Below are 17,018 nucleotides of genomic sequence, written 5' to 3'. Positions count from 1 at the left end.
AGGATAGGTTGTAGATCCTTAATAATGCGTTGGAGGGGTTTTAGTTGGGGGCTGAAGGTGACCGCTAGTGGCGTTCTGTTATTTTCTTTGTTAGGCCTGTCCTGTAGTAGGTAACTTCTGGGAACAGGCCAGTCCTTGCCTACAGACAGCCCCGCAACCTGAAGCAAATACTCACCAACAACCACATACCACACAACAGAACCACTAACCCAGGAACTTATCCTTGCAACAAAGCCCGTTGCCAATTGTGCCCACATATCTATTCAGGGGACACCATCACAGGGCCTAATAACATCAGCCACACTATCAGAGGCTCGTTCACCTGCACATCCACCAATGTGATATATGCCATCATGTGCCAGCAATGCCCCTCTGCCATGTACATTGGTCAAACTGGACAGTCTCTACGTAAAAGAATAAATGGACACAAATCAGATGTCAAGAATTCTAACATTCATAAACCAGTCGGAGAACACTTCAATCTCTCTGGTCACGCAATCACAGACATGAAGGTCGCTATCTTAAAACAAAAAAACTTCAAATCCAGACTCCAGCGAGAAACTGCTGAATTGGAATTCATTTGCAAATTGGATACTATTAATTTAGGCTTAAATAGAGACTGGGAGTGGCTAAGTCATTATGCAAGGTAGCCTGTTTCCTCTTGTTTTTTCCTACCCCCCCCCCCCCCAGATATTCTGGTTTAACTTGGATTTAAACTTGGAGAGTGGTCAGTTTAGATGAGCTATTACCAGCAGGAGAGTGAGTTTGTGTGTGTATGGGGGTGGGGGGGAAGTGAGAAAACCTGGATCTATGCAGGAAATAGCCCGACTTGACTATGTAAAGAGTTGTCACTTTGGATGGGCTAGCACCAGCAGGAGAGTGAATTTGTGTGGGGGGGTGGAGGGTGAGAAAACCTGGATTTGTGCTGGAAATGGCCCACCTGTTGATCACTTTAGATAAGCTATTACCAGCAGGACAGTGGGGTGGGAGGAGGTATTGTTTCATATTCTCTGTGTGTATATAAAGTCTGCTGCAGTTTCCACGGTACACATCTGATGAAGTGAGCTGTGGCTCACGAAAGCTCATGCTCAAATAAATTGGTTAGTCTCTAAGGTGCCACAAGTACTCCTTTTCTTCTTAGAGCAAACATTGAACATCACCTTATGGCATGGGAGGCAGATATTATAAGTAGGATTAATACATGCTGCGTCCTACAAGCATTCCATAAAGTCTGGACACATTCTTCTGACTCTGCTATTGATGGTAATAACATTAACACACAGGTGAGCCAGGCGAGTTTCCTGCTCTGCATTTGTCAGCGTTCAGGGAGGCCTAGGGCATGCACCTGGTCTGCCAGTGTCACAAGACACATCAGCAGTGAATGAGACAGGCGCAGCAAGGGGCAAGCAAGCTGATGTGCTTTGGGGATGCATATGCAGAAGTATCAGGTCATGGAATGGAGAGGTGATTGTGTGTTGCTTGGTTGCTAGAATATGCGGTTCAGTGTTGGATCATTCAGTACAGGAGAGTTTACAAACTGAAGGGAATTCACAGACAAGCAGCACAAATTATCCAGGGGCCAGAAAAGCTCATTTGTGAGGAGAGATTAAAAGAGCTAAATATGTAGGGCCCGAGTTTCATTTTCACGAAGGTCTCTTTATAACATGCTGGCCACGTTAAAGGGGCCGTAAGTAGATGTAAATTACAGTCGCTCCCCTTTTAAGGCTGCTTTACTCTGGCAGAGGGGAGTAAAGTGGCCTTAGGGTAAATGAGCAACAGGCCCATGACTGTGTGCTATCCATGGATAGGGCTGTGGAGTGGGAGCGAGTGAGAGCAGATCTTCATCTGGTGTAAACTGACATAGCTCCATTGCCTGCAATGCGGCTGTGTTTTCTGATTGACACCAGCTAGGGATCTGCCCCACTTCCCCCCTTCCAGGTTCTGTTCCCAGCTCCACAATGATGCATACTGTCAGTCACTTCCCTGCTCTGTGCCTCAATTTCCCCACCTGTAAAATGAGGATAATGACGCTGATCCACTTTTGCAAAGTGCTTTGAGATCAATGGATGAAAAGCCCTGTTATGAAAAACTGGTTCTTATTTATTAGAATATTCAGTTTCTTAAAGAGTAAACCTAAGTTTTGGTGTCATACTGAGCATGGGACAATACTTATTCTAGCTTCTTTCTTTTGATTGTGTTCATGTAATTCAACCTTGTCCTTGTGGCTATTTATGTAAAAGTGTGTGGGGAAGAGAGGGCAGGGGGCTGCCAATAGGATTGTCCTGGAGTCTTCAGGAATTCAAGATTAATCTTTAATTAAAGATTGTCATGTGGTGAAACCTTCAAGAAAAGTGTCCAACCCCAGGAATACCTTCAACCCCAATTGGCAACTCTAGTGTTAAAGCTAACACTGACTCTGCTCTGTTTTGGAGAATGCTGTCTCAGGGAGACACTCAACCTGTGAGTTAAATGCAGCTCAGGCTGTCTGCTGAGCAGAAGACGCACAAAGGTGTTAGCACAGACCACAGTGTTATTCTAAGCCCGGCCGGTTCAAGGCAGTGGCTAAGTGTGTGATTCGCTGTACAGTGGCCAGCCCTGGGTCCTGTGGGTTGAAGTGAGACCTCACTTCCATGTAGACCCCTTGCTAGGCTGCTGTATGGGAGGCTCAGTCCTCTATGTGACTAAGCCACCGTGAGTCTGCTGGAAACGGGCAGCTGAGGGTTCTCCCTCTTTCAGGGGAAGTCTTGAGTGAGTAAAGCCAGTGTAAGGAGTGTGTCAGGGAGGACCGGGAAAGGGGCATGCCAGGTGTAGGAGGGGGTGGGGCAAAGCCCACAAAGCTCCAACAGATGCTTGGTGGCACAGGGTAAGTTAGAGCAGCCCTGAAGCTGGTCTAAGTTACGCCAGGGACCGTTCCAGTCTCTGGGATGCCCAAGATAAGCAGAGTGGAAGGATCCCACATACCCACCTGCCCCCACAGCTGAGCCAAATAGAAACTGAGCACAACTGAGGACTGAAGACCAGAATCTTATTTACGCTCTCAGGCAGCGTAAAGGGGCCTAGGTGTGAATGAGACTCAGGCCCTCTGTGTCCTGCTGTGGCTGCCTGCCCCACGGGAAGTGGGTCTAGGAGGAAAGCGTCTGTAACAACGGCGCTGTCCTCGCACCGGGCACAGCAGCTTCTGCCCTGCACCTTGGTGGGTGCTGCTGGAAGAGGGAGGCTGGGCTTGATGGGCCAATGATCTGCCCGAGTGAGGAAGCTCCGGTCCCAGGAATCCTGCTCACCCCAGCGGCTTCCTCTACTTCCCCCCTGACAGCAGCTGTGAGGGGAAAGAGGGAAGCTGTTTAACAGCCCCATTTGCACACGCCTGTCCCTCCTCTGAGGGTCCCTAGAGCAGCTTACCTGCGCTGCTGGCTCGGAGACAATGGCACCTACTTCACCACACACAGGAAAAGGCAGATGAGCAGAAAATACTCACGCTCTTGGGGGTTATTTTTCAAGAGCTTTTCAGTTTGACGCTTTGCAGGAGCTGCTAGCACCTAGGGGCTGCTCCGGGGCTGGTGTGAAAAGAGAGCGTGGGGCTCCGTGCAGCTTCTGGTGGAAAGGGGTCCAAGCTACAGTCCGTAAGACCATCCCGCTTGGCACTGTCATCTAAATGCTAATGAATGAAAGCTCATTTCCCAACCTTGGTGACCGACTGAAGAAAGACTCCAGGGCCCGGATGAGCCAGGGAGACTGAACGTCTAGCCAGGAGTATCAGTGATGATATTCTGGTAGTCCCCAGGGGCCATCATGTGTGGCTGAGTGGATAGAACATTGGGCTGGTATTCAGCAGACCTGAGTGCTTATTTCTAGCTCTCCTGTTGAGTGACCCTGGGCAAGCCACTTCCCTTCCCCATGCCTCAGTTTCCCCAGCTGTAAAATGGGGCTAATGAAACTGACCTCCTTTGGAAAGCACGTTGAGATGTACTGATAAGAGCCAGGGGTTATTAACATGTGGGATGCTGCACATACGCAGTCCCTGCTCCATAGACCTTACACTTTAAATAGACAAGACAGAGATTGGAAGGAAAGAGTAGCCCCACTTTTAGGAGGGAAACTGAAGCACAGATACGTGAAGCGACTTGCCCCAGGTCACCCCTGGAATCTGTGGCTGAGCTGGTCACACTGAACCCAGGTGTCCTGAGGCCTGGCTCAGTGCCTTAGCCACAAACCCATTCCACCTCTCCAAGAAGCGTGAGACAGTGGAATGGATGGGGCTGTGGATCAGCGTCCCCAGAGACGTGGTGGAAACCCCTTTGCCCGTGACAGTGAAAAGTGGGGTGGAGCAAGGATTGAACTGGCCATTGGGGCTGACCCCACCTGGGTGCAGGTCAGTGCTGATGCAGCTGCTCTGTGGTTTAATAGAGGACTCCAAGCTGATCAGTTCAGCACCGTTCACCAGCACTAAATTCCACCCACCTAAGCCAGGCCAGGAAGTGATCCTGTTTTAGCCCATGTTTCCCTGACAAGCTTGGGACCCAGTTAACCCTTCACTCACCTGCTCTTTGTACTTTTTAACCTCCAGGTTGCAAAGAAATGGAAGTGGCCGCAATTGCAGGGGAATCCGTCCAGTTACAGCCAGTGAAATTGCCGGAGCATTGGGCAGAAATCACCTGGAGGGTCGCACTAGGCTCAACAGAGACGTATCGGCTTGTAACATTTAATAAAAAGGAAGCCCATGACCTTGGGTCAGCCCCACATTTTATCGACAGAGTCACTTTCCACCATGAGAACCTCTCACTGCAGATCGATCCTGTTAACAAGTCAGACAGTGGCCTCTATATCTTGGAAGTTGACCCTGGAGGAGGCCGAGTCAACATCACAAAGTTCAATGTCTCTGTGTTTGGTGAGTAGCAAAGATCACGTTTTCCCCAGTGTGTGTCACTGACGGCAGCCACCTTCCTCAGCATCTCTCACCAGGGTCTCTCCTTTCAGACCGAGTCCGGCAGCCAAACCTCACGGTGCTCTCTGCCCACCAGGAGCTCGGCCAGTGCAACATTACCCTGTCCTGCTCGGTGCCTGGTGCTGACACAGTCAGCTACAGCTGGTCCCAAGGCATGTCCCGGATCCTGTCTGACAGGGACCATCAGCTCCCTGGCTACCAATCCCTGCTGCACGTAGTGATTAATGCAGACAGCGGTGACGTCTTCTACCGATGTAATGCTAGTAACCGAGCCAGCTGGGAAGCAGACACTGTAGATGTCAAACCATTGTGCAACTCCCCAGCCACAGGTAAATATATGTGTGGATTTATTGTCTTCTGCAACTTAGCATTTGAAATGCATGGGCCTCTGGGTCTGGGAGCAGCCAGAGCTCTGGTGGCTAGTTGCATAGGTTTCAGTGATACTCGTGTGTTTCCACTTGTGCGGATCTTGCTCTCTTTGACTAATAGCTGTTATATAGCATGTTTCAGCTGTAAATCTCCAAGCACTTCACAAAAGAGGGCAGTATCATCACCCTCATCTTACAAATGGGGAAACTGAGGCACAGAGCAGTGATGTGACTTGCCCACCTTCACATGGGGCAGCTGGGAAGTGAGGTACAGATTTTGGGATAGGTAGAGCTCTCTGGGAAACATTTCTCCCCCCTCCCCGAACACGGAGAAAATTTACACAAAATAACAAAATTGTTTCAGTCTCAATTTTCCACAAAACATTCATCAATAAACCAAAACCCAAACATTTTTGGCCAAGGCCCATATTTTTTGATTTTGGGTTTTTTTTCCACACAAAACTCAAAATTTTCCATCGGAAGCAGATGCTCTTCATGAAAATATTTTATATAACCAAAAAAAAAAAAAAAGCAATTTTCAGTCAAAACACACGTGAAGGAAAATTTTTGACCAGCCCTTTATCCAGGATTGGGATTTTCAAAGAAGCCTGTGTAAATCCAGGTCCCAAACCCCAGCACAGAGGGGCCTGTGTGCGAAACAGTTTAGAACAGGGTAAAGCTCGTCTGCGAAGGCAACAGGTTTTTGGGGCTGGTCCAAGCCCATGGAAGTTCCTCCTGCAGGATTTAAGACCCACCACAAACCTCACACTACCTTCTGTTCCCAGTGCAAGGGGCACGTGGTCTATACATGTTTGCAAGTAAAACCACTGGCTAGGGAAAAGGATCTGGGGGTTACAGTGGATCACAAATTGAATGAGTCAACAATGTGATGCCGTTACCAAAAGGGCTAATATCATTCTGGAGTGTATTAACAGGAGCGTAGTATGTAAGACACGAGAGGTAATTGTCCCACTCTTCTGATCATTGGTGAGGCCTCAGCTGGAGTCCTGTGGACTGGTCTGGGCACCACATTTTAAGAAAGATGGGGACAAATTGCAGAGAGTTCAGAGGAGAGCAACAAAAATGACAAAAGATTAAAAAAACCAGACCTGTGAGGAAAGATTAAAAAACACCGGGCTCATTTAGTCTTGAGAAAAGATGGAGGGGGAGGGGGGACTGACAGCAGTCTTTAAATATGTGAAGGGCTGTTATAAAGAGGTCTGTGATCAATTGTTCTCCATAGGACAAGAAACAATGGGCTTAATCTGCAGCAGGGGAGGTTTAGGTTAGATATTAGGAGACACTTTCTAGCTCTAAGGGTAGATAAGCTCTGGAACAGGTTTCCAGGGAGTTGTGAAATCCCCATCACTGGAGGTTTTTAAGAACAGGCTGGACAAAATCCTGTCAGGGCTGGTCTGGATTTATTTGGTCCTGCCTCAACGCAGGGGGCTGGATTTTATGACCTCTCAATGTTCCTTCCAGCCCGACATTGCTGGGATTCTAGGATTCAAATAGCTCATCCCAGTAAAGGGATAGGCAGGGATACACCTGCCATTTCAGATGTCAGCGCTCCCAGTCCCTGTGAAGGAGGGTTGAGCTGGTTAAGTAGTAGGATGGCAGACCTCAGGAAAACCAGTGGTGCTGTTCAAGGGAACAGACTTGCTGTTATTCCTCTTGATTATGGGCTCTTCAGGAAGTGCCTCTTTGCTATAATGATGATTGCAGTCGCACCTACAAAGCCCCCGTGGAACAAAACAAAACACAATTGAAAGTTTCCTCCCAAATGAAATTAAAATTTTAAAAGTTGCATTTTATGTCGATCAAAACATTTCATTTCAATCAGATGAGAACATTGTGTTCCTATTTGACCTTTTCAACTTTTAAAAAAAATAGCAGAAATGTGTTTCAGAATGAAAAGCCAAACATTTCATTCTGAAAATGGCATGTTTTGACATAAGAGGAAAAATGAAGCCTTTTGATAAAATTTCACTGAAATCTATGGTGTTTTTTCAAAAAATGACTTTTTTTTGGTCAAACCTTTTGAATGAAACATTTGTGACCCACTCTAGTCGCAAGTATTGTAGTGGTGTAGTGATGTACTACACCAAGTCGCAAGTATTGTAGTGATGTCCCTATAGAACTAGAAGTGAGGGAAAGAGAACTGATTGGCCAGCCAAACCAGCAATCATCCAGAGAAACAGGGGAGGGACTTCCTTTCTCTGCAATGAACTCTGGGTAGGAAAACCCTTTATAAAACTCCTGACTCCCTCTGAGCAAGAGAGTTGTAGGGCTGATGAAGAAATGTCATCTTACCTGGAGGAACCTGGCCTGTGTAAGACACAGTAGGGAGTATTTTGAGTGAGTAAACAGGCTGATGTCAAAACGTCTATTTTGTTGGTTTGGTTTTTTTATTTAAAAATTTTGGTGGTTTTTGTTTTTGTTTTATTTTTTGCTAAAAGGCTCTGAATTGGGCCCCGGTGATCAGCTTGGACAGCCTTGCTGCTGCACGTGGCCAGTAGCATGCTAAGGATCTGAGTGGTATGTGTTTGAGCATCTCTGTAGAAGGCGTTACGGATGGTTATCTGCCGTAGGCTGGTGTTGCAAGCTCTCGTGATTTTGTTGCAAGTCTTATGACCTTAAGCATTTTCAATAAAGCCCCAACTCCTAGAGTCAGGCGACAAGGTGAGACCCTCAGCTTTCATTTTTTAAAAAAGTAAGTTTCTAGCCATCAATGGGTGTAGGAGACAAACCTGAAAATATGACCCAAGTGAACACGAAAGGATTGGAAGCCAGAGGGCAAAATAAAAAAAAACCAACAACATGGATTTTGTAACCCAAACTCATGATTTTATTGAATACCAGCGGTTGGCAATATTTCTCAGCAGTCTGTTGGGCTTTGTGACAATTAGTCTATCATTTACCAAAGCATCTACTGCCCATTAACTAACCCATCATAAAAATGCTATAAAGTAGGGTGGAGAATAAGGGTCAGGAAAGGCTCTGGCATTCTGCAGTGTAACGAGAACTCGGCTTTTCACCTTTCTCTCTTACAGACTTTTTTCAGAAAGTCCCACTGTGGGCAACTGTTGCTGCAGGGCTGGGGCTTCTGCTCACGACGCTCACCCTCATCTTCCTCTGCAAGCATCGGAAGAAACGAAGTAAGTGGTAAAAGGATGCTCATCCAGTAGAGGAACGTCACCTTCAGGTCATGAAAGCAGGTTAACATGAGACCACATACGGATGGCGGAGAGCTGACTCTGCACCGTCAGTCATCCCTGCTGACATTTGTGTTACACTGGAGGTCAGGCTAGATGGTCACACTGGTCCTCTGACTCCATTCTGGACTGAAAATCTATGAATCAGACACTGGCCCTGTAAACCCATAGTAACCCCCTGAAACTGCCTCGTGTCTATAGATTTTCTTTTTTTTTAAACGCTCGTCCTGATTTACTGCACTGCAGCCAGACCCTGGGGTAGGAGGCCAAGAGTCTTAGAGGAAATATCACTGGGACCAGGGTGGGTGGCTCTGGGAAACATCAGGGCTGAGGGTGATCTGTTAGTGGCAAGCTGCCCACACCCTGGGCAACCCTGAGCAGAGGGCTTTGCCTGGGGTAACTTTCACCCTGTGAGAATGGGATGTGATGGGGTCTCTTGCACAAGTCGCTTTGTTCTGTCTCTTCAAAGGTTCCTGCAAAGACGGTGACCCACCCCTCACCCTCTACGAGGAAGTGGAGGACTCCCGCACCAGAAGACACGCTGTGAGTCCCGAGGGAATCCCTTCATTTTTCGCCTTTGTAGGCAAGGCCAGATCAGTGCTGTTACAGCTCACCTGGCTTAATGATGGCAAAGGCTGAAATCTTTCGCAGAGAGTGAGTCTCATGGAGTGCCACCCTGCTTTGGCAGAAAGACCAGATATCCCCGACAGCCTTCCCACCTAGATCAGATAGAAAACCATCCCTAGGAACATGGGAATTGCCAGACTGGATCAGACCCAGGCCTGTCTGGTCCAGTATCACCTCTGCGAAAGTGGCCAGCACCAGATGCCTCTGAAAGAGGAAAGAACCCTTCTCTAGGCAGGGGTGGGATAACTTGCTATCAAGGAAGGCCTCATTTTCATCACTAATAGTCCGAGATTGGTTTAAGCCCTGAAGAGTGAGGTTTTTATCCCTTCCCTGTTTGCATTAATTTTTATAACTCTGAATATCCTTGTTCTCCATATAAATGTCTGCCAACCCTCTTTGACTCTTACCAGCTTCTTGGCCTCAATGACATCCTGTGGGAGTGAGTTCCACAGTATAATTATGCATTAATTGAAAAACTAGTTCCTTTTATTGGCTTTGAATGTCACCTTTCGCTGTCATTGAGCATCCCTGTCTCAACACAAGCACAAGGAGAACAGAGACTTCTGAGCTAATGCCCTAGAAAGCCCCACGTAATAATACGTGTGGCAGGTTGGATCCCCCGTCCAGGATGCCACCTGATGTACTGGGATTTCACTGAGCCTGCCTGCTCCACTAGCCTGGGCTCCCTCTCTCTGTTTTGCTGAATTAGGCTCTCTGGCCTCTGGCAGCACCATACACAGGTAGGGGTTCACAAGCTGTAGAATCGCACCGTCTGCAAACAGCTCTCTATGAGAAGACTCAGCTAGGAAATTGCCCAGGACTCAAGTGCAGCTCCCCCCTGGAAAGTACACCCAGAATAATATTGTCTTTCTCTGTAGAGAAATCTATACAACGTAAGCTCATAAATCCACCCCCTCCCTCAATGTGGAGAAGGATATGCACAGCTTCCCTCCCCCTTCCCCCCCCCCCAATATAAATTGCACAAACAGCTTTCCTCCCTCTCCCCAGATATGAATTGCACAAACTGGATTTTTGGAATAAGTTCCAAAATCCAGTTTCTGCAATTCATATCTGGGGGGAGGGAAGCTGTGCATATCTTCCTCCACATTGGGGGAGGGGGTGAATTTATGAGCTTACGGTGTATAAACTATAAAAGGTAAATTGTAAGTGATTATAAGAGATTACTGACCAAATAAAACAAAACACGCAAAGTGAGCTTAAGATCTTAAAGAGACAGGTTTCAAGAAGTAATTTCTCACCCTAAATGTCCTTTTAGGAAAGTTGCAGAGTTCCTGGAGCTTAGAGTTCGTTATTTCTTTTTACAGACTGGACCCCTGTCTTAGTCTGGACTCAGCCCTTGCCTTTCCCTCAGCTCAGTTCCTTGGTCTCTTCAGATACTTTCAGCAGCCTTTCTTCTTGAGCAGGAAGGCAATGGAGAAGAGTCCTGTTTGCCTTAATTCCCAGCCGTAAATAGAATTTACGTAAGGCGGGAAGCCTTTGTTTCCAGTGGAAAAGTACCAACAGTATCCAAGGGGGCACTTTTTACCAGATGACATGATCACCTGATCTTGCAGTGTCAAAGCAACCATGAAACCAAGTTTATTTGCAATGTCCAAAGGAAGGAACTCCTGGAAGATGGGGATCCATATTTTTGAAGACTCAGTGTCTTTTTCCTAATAGCCCATTAAGGCTGATTGCTTATTGTCTGGTGGGCGTCTCCAAGTATAACCACAGTTATAATTGTTACATAATTAATATCTCTAACTCCAGATAGAGAAATGTTACATGCATACAAATTGTATAATCGCATTCAGTAAATTATAACCTTTCCAATGATATCTTACATGAGCCATCTTGCATAAAACGAGTCTTGGGGCACAAGAAAATGTCAATGGGACAAGCCACCCTGATTGAATCATTGGCCCTCCCACTTGGTAAGGCAACTCCCATCTTTTCTTGTGCTGTATATTTATGCCTGCCTAATGTAATTTTCACTCCATACATCTGAAGAAGTGGGTCATAACCCATGAAAGCTTATGCTCTGATAAATTTGTTAGTCTTTAAGGTGCCACAAGACTCCTCGTTGTTTTTGCTGAAACAGACTAACATGGCTACCCCTCTGAAACTTGCATAAAATTTATCTTAATTATGTCATATTCATATCCTAAGCATATTTCTGTTTGGAGAATAAAGAATATGGAGCATCCTGGCACCATACGTAACTTAGCACTTCTGGTGCTGCCTTTTACCTGTGGATTACAAAGCACTTTTATGAAGTCAGGTCAACATAATTACCCCCATTTTATGTATGGGGAAACTGAGGCACAGAGTGGGGGAAGTGACTTGTTCAGGGTCAAAGCTGAGCATGAAACCTGGGTCTCCTGATTCCCACTCCAGTGCAATTTTCACTGGACTGTGTATCCAGTTGGGGTGACTATAATTTACCTGAAGTTTCAAATGCCACGCTCCACCCCAGAGGGGGCTGCCTTGCAGTGGCATGGGAAGTAAACCCTGTGTATAGTGTAAACATAGCTTTTCAGTCCTGCAGGATAGAAGTGCTATAGAAATACGCTTGTAAGATTTGAAATAAGAAATATATTTTCCAGATAGGTCAATGGAACGTCTATCAACATGCAGGATTCATTCATAACCACCTGCTGCCACCTTCTGGCCAGTTTAGAGCATAGCTGCTCCCTTTCTGATCCTCTGCTGCCCCCTGGAACTCATTTCATCTCACTCTTTTGGAGCCTGCCACAGACTTAAAATACTTTCCCTGTATTCGTCTCGTCTTTCCTGTTTTGTTACATTTCACTTCTGTGCATTTCTTGGATAAGTGGAGCTACTGTCAGATGAGCAATGGGGTTTTTCAAAATAAAAGTACAGATATTTAATGTATAAAAGCAGCATAAAAACAGAGTTAACATTGTTGGTTAATGTGTATATGCACCACTGTCCTCTACTGACTGGAATCAGAACTCACCCGTGTGTCATAGGCCCTGTACTGCTATTTGCTAATGGGGATTTCCCTTTAGCTCAGGTTTCAACGACGGGGACTCTGAGCTCTATCCCTGCTGTCACTGAGATGGTCTAGGTGACCACAGATTTGTAAGAGTGATCGCTGAAGGCCTGACCAAATAAGTAAATGTGCTACTTCATTCCAAACAAGCTGTAGGTGATGAAGCTGCCCCTCCCCAGGGGGAATGGCCAGACTGAACCTTGTGGTCTGGAGGGCATGTTTGTCTGTGGAAAGGTTCTCATGACTTGAGTCCCCTCTGTGGCCTCTTCACACTGTATGTCTTAGCTTTGTGAGTTTAGCTTTAAGGAGAGATGGGATCCAATGCTTTATGAAACCCCAAAAAGATTAATTCTGCCACATTCTCGCCATCCACTTCTCTTGTATCTGTTTTAAAAAAAGCTGATCAAGTTTTTTTGGCGTGACTTCTTCTTTGCAGTCCCCCAGCGCTGGTTGTCATTCATGGGTCCATCATCCTCTAGCAACCTGAGTCAGCTCATTGAAGTGGGTGGAATGGTTCCTGTTAATTTCATTGCACCTTGGATCTGGCCCCAAAGGATGGTTGAATTTTATTCTCTCAGCAGTTGAGCCAGTGATCCTGATTGAAGAGACAGGAAGGAAATTAAGTCCCTTATTTTTTTTCCCCGTGACTAAGATATTTAAACCAACCTGGTTGTTTTTTTCCCCCTGTACAGAATGGAAATGCACAGGGAAGAACTGTAGGAAACACCATCTACGCTGAGATCAACTGCAACCTGAAAGTAAGCGCCCAGTGGTCCTCCCAACCCAGGTTCACTCTGCTGCTTTCAAACCATAGGTTTTGTTTTACATCAAGCTACTCCCTGTGCAGACGTATGGATGAAAGGAGACACCTCTTAGGCCTGTGGGACCAGATCCTCTATTGGTGTAAACTGACATTGCTCCATTAACAATTTACACTAGCTGAGGATCTGGCCAATGGTTCTTGAAGAATCATAGCAATGCCATGCTGGAAGGGTCCTTGAAAAGTCATCAAGTCAAGCCTCCTGCACTGAGGCAGGACCAAGTAACCTGAGACCATCCCTTGTCCAACCTCTTCTGAAAAACCTCCAGTGACAGTGGATTCCACAACCTCCTTCGGAAACCTATTCCAGAGCTCAATTCCCCTGAGAGTTCAGAAAGTTTTTCCTACTAGCTAACCTGTTGTCTGATTTGTTGAGTGGTTATTGATTATATTGACTTAAGAATTTCCAGCTGATCACTGATTAGATTTGAGGTTTGAAAGGTTCTAGTCCTGGTATCAGCACAACAGAATGAAGTTCAATGTCTGGTTGGGAACCTGGACATGCACAATATCGCACTCACCTGAATGTTCCTACCCTCAAACATCCACAGCTGGTTTCTATTCCTATTCCTCGGGTTCCCTGATCTCACTTTACTCCCCAGATCCCCTAAACACAATGTTATCAGTTCCCCAATAACTCTGGGTAACTCCCTTATGCTCAGGCTCAGAGGCCTCCAAGCCTTACGCTAACTACTTAAGGGAAATATCTCACAGGTGTAGATCTGTAGGTTCCTCATATTACTGTTCCATAAAATACCTTCAGGATAGTTCTATGAGCTAGAGACTGGAATCTCTCTTGCTGCCGATTAAGCCCGTTACTACTTGGCCTACCTTCATTAGACATGGAGAACCATTGACCCCGTCCTCTCTAACAGCCCTTAACAGATTTGAAGACTTATCAGGTCCCTTCTTTTCTCAAGACTAATCCTGCCTAGCTTTTTAACCTTTCATAGGCTCCTCCCTGCTTGGTCATCTGCAGATTTTATAAGCGTGCTCTCCACTCCCTTATCCAAATCACTAAGGAAAATATTGAATAGTACCAGGCCTAGGACTGGCCCCTGTGGGCCCCCTGTCCAATTCTGATAGTGAACCATTGATAACCATTGATTACCTTCAATCCATAACATTTTTGCTCTGTTCAAGTTCTAATCTAACTGTAATTCTTTCCTTGAACAGCCCCTGATAAAGGGCTATATTCTAGTGGTTTGTGCTAGTCACTGGGATACCTAGTCTTGAATCTCGGCTCTCCAGCTGACTCACTGGGTGAGTGAAGTGTTCTGAGACCTAACGACCAGAAGCACTACATTATTAGTAGTACAAGGATCATTGGGTCAGGTCCTCGGCAGGTGTACATTTTGCATAGCTCTGCTGAAGTCAATAGAACTATGCTGACCTATGCCAGCTGGGAGCTGGGCCCTTTGTCCATCATTTGCTCTTCACTGATGTTGATTGTCTTGACTTTCCCCAGGCAGCAGACTTCACGGTGTATGCTGCTGTCCAGAGGGTGAGTATGTCTTGCTATGGTGGTAGCCATATCTGGGCAAGCCACAGTGAATAGCCGTATTGGGTTCTGAAAAGGTTTTCATACTACGTAGCTGGGCCCGCTAATGTGTGAGAGGTAAACTTTCAAGGGGCTTGGCAGGATTTCCCATCCATGTTAATGGGAGTTGGCAGCGTTGTAGCCCCATCGGTCCCAGGATATATGAGATGGGGTGGGGGAGGCCATCTCTTTTATTGGACCAACCTCCACTGGTGGAAGAGATGAAATGCCGAGCTACGCCGAGCGCCTCTTCAGGAGCAGGTCTGGGGATGCCCATCAGTGTGCAAGCTAAATACAATTTGGGGTGGATTGTTAAGCATAAGGGGTCAGGCATGTTGTAGGAGGCCCCCTGAAATGGAGCGGGCAAATAGGGTGAGTTCGTTATACAAAAGAGGTTTGAAGGGACCATTAAAGGTCAGCAGGCAGGTGTGTGTTACACATTGTTGACCTGGACTGGAGCATTGCATGATTTGCACCTTTAGGCTGTGGTTTACAAAGGGCCCTAAGGGAGTTAGACACCTGCGGTGAGATTTTTCAAAAGGTATTTAGGTACTAATGATACAGATAGGTGGCTAGTAGGTGTCTAAGCTTTTGAAAATCCCATCTGCATTTTTAGGCTCCTAAATACCTTTGAAAATCCGGCCCAAACTTCCATTGACTTAGGCCCATTTGAAAATCCAAGTTGTAAAGGTTGGAAGGCAACATTTTCAAAGGCACCTAATGACTTTGATGGTCCCCACTGGGACTTGTGCTACTGACATTAATGGTGAAGTCCTGCCCCTTCTGAAGTCAATGGAGCCAGGATTTCACCCCATCCTCTAACCTTGACGGTTTGGCTGGGTCCCACTGCCAGTCGATGGGAGTCCTGTTCCTACGTCACGTAGGTGCTTTTGAAAATCCCAGAGCCTAACACACAACGCCCAGCTCAGGGTCTGCCCATCAGTGGTGGAGGGATCGTTTTGTCCACATGCAATCCCCGGATGGCCCTGCAGCAGCTACGTAGCTATTGATAACATGGCCCCTTAGCCAGTCCTGTGCGTGGAGGTGGCAGAACAGGAGTTGGGTCTGAGGTGAGCACGCAGCTGTTTGGTGGACTTGGCATACAGATCTCCACCAGCCTTGAAGGGGTCCCAGGGGAAGCACTCAGCACTTGGCAGGATCTGGCCCTTTGCATGTCTGGCTTTGCTTTGCCATTCTACACCCTGCAGCCCCATCCAACAGGGGCATGAACTGTGCTATTTAAGCTCCTGTCCCTTTGGAGTGTTACCCTTCCTGGTGGAATAAGGGTCAAAGCCCTTTGCAGCCCTCGTTCCCTGATGGCCCGACGAATAGCGAGGCAGATTGATTGCTGAGTAACAAGCGTTCGCACATGTCCTTGCCAGAGCATCGCAGGGAAGCTGGGATTTATTGCTTGGCTTATGGATGCCATAACCAACCATGTCACTCTGCTTCACAGCCTTCTTCTGTTAAGAAGAAGAAAATCAATCCGTCCTTGATCTCGACCATCTACATGGAGGTAACGGGTGTGCTGCTCCGATCCTGCCACATTGTCCCTCGAGCACCACAGGGATTCAGTGAGCCGTACCAGCAGCTGAATGTTCCCTCCCCCACCAGAGCTAAGAGTGGCCACTAACCTCAGGGCAAAATGCTGGATTCCTCCCTGTGACCTCATTCCCTGTGGTGGTGAGAGGGAGGGAGTGTTTACCCCTCCTCCAGCTCCTTAAAGGGAAAGAGAGAGGAAAATTCCATATAGGTGTGGGCCAAATTCCCTGCTGGTGTAAACCAGCTGTAATTCCATTACATCTGCTGTCACCCTGGTTTCAGTGGGCTCAGATTCTTACCTGGTATAAATAGATGCAGTCCATGTTGACTTATGCCAGCTGAAGAGCTGGCCCCATATGTTTATTTCTCCTGTCTGGGGCCTGATTCTTCCACTGCTGGGCATGAGCAGCTTCCACTCGCTCCGCTGACAGCGGCTCCCCTCCGGCTGCTGCTCCATTTCAAAGCAGCGCGAGGCGGGCCTGCTCGCACAGAGCCGGTGCTGACTCAGTCTGACCCTGTTCTGTTGAAGGAACCTCAGAAGCTGCTATTCCCTGCAGCCTGTTCTCCAGGGCTCTGTCCCTTCCTCCAGGCAAGCCAGCTAATGTAGGCTAACGCTCGCAGCAAGGGTCTGCCTTTGGCTTCAAAAGCATTGCTGAACAGCCTGCTAATTATATAGTGAATGACGCAAGAACAGAATCATCAGTCTTGCATCACCTGCTTGCCGCTAGATACCAATGAACATCTTTGTTAAAATTCAGGGCTAGGGTCCCCACCTGCTGCACCTCAGCTCCAGTTTCCTTTTCACGGATCTGCTGGGCTCATCTCCCATCCAAACACTGTCCTGGTCGTTCCCCATCAGTGCTTGATTTTCGACGTGGCTAATTTCCTTATGAAAATTCTTATCCCGGTTTGTGTATGTAATGTGATTTCCTGTTACTGAAATACATT

General features: G+C 47.0%; 1 protein-coding gene across 17 annotated transcripts in view; it reads left to right on the top strand.

The window, feature by feature from the left end:
• The window catches only part of LOC125625638 (natural killer cell receptor 2B4), a 36,154-nt gene that overhangs the window by 17,472 nt on the left and 1,664 nt on the right, over nt 1-17,018 (top strand). For 15 of the 17 annotated variants that reach the window (XM_048827964.2, XM_075122977.1, XM_075122976.1 and 12 more), the window contains 7 exons: nt 4,565-4,885; nt 4,975-5,271; nt 8,364-8,468; nt 8,995-9,068; nt 12,861-12,926; nt 14,457-14,492; nt 15,985-16,376. In XM_048827964.2, coding sequence (XP_048683921.2) covers nt 4,565-4,885; nt 4,975-5,271; nt 8,364-8,468; nt 8,995-9,068; nt 12,861-12,926; nt 14,457-14,492; nt 15,985-16,161 — 1,076 coding nt within the window. In that variant the 3' untranslated portion in view covers nt 16,162-16,376. Of the gene's footprint in view, nt 1-4,564; nt 4,886-4,974; nt 5,272-8,363; nt 8,469-8,994; nt 9,069-12,860; nt 12,927-14,456; nt 14,493-15,984; nt 16,377-17,018 lie in introns of those variants that run through there. The other 2 variants (XM_048827966.2, XM_048827969.2) reach the window with 2 other exon arrangements.

This window comes from Caretta caretta, chromosome 24 (genome assembly GCF_965140235.1).
Source record: "Caretta caretta isolate rCarCar2 chromosome 24, rCarCar1.hap1, whole genome shotgun sequence".
In the NCBI taxonomy this organism is placed as follows: Eukaryota; Metazoa; Chordata; order Testudines; family Cheloniidae; genus Caretta; species Caretta caretta.
The sequence above is the reverse complement of the archived record's forward strand: the minus strand, read 5'-3'. Positions and strand labels throughout refer to the sequence as shown.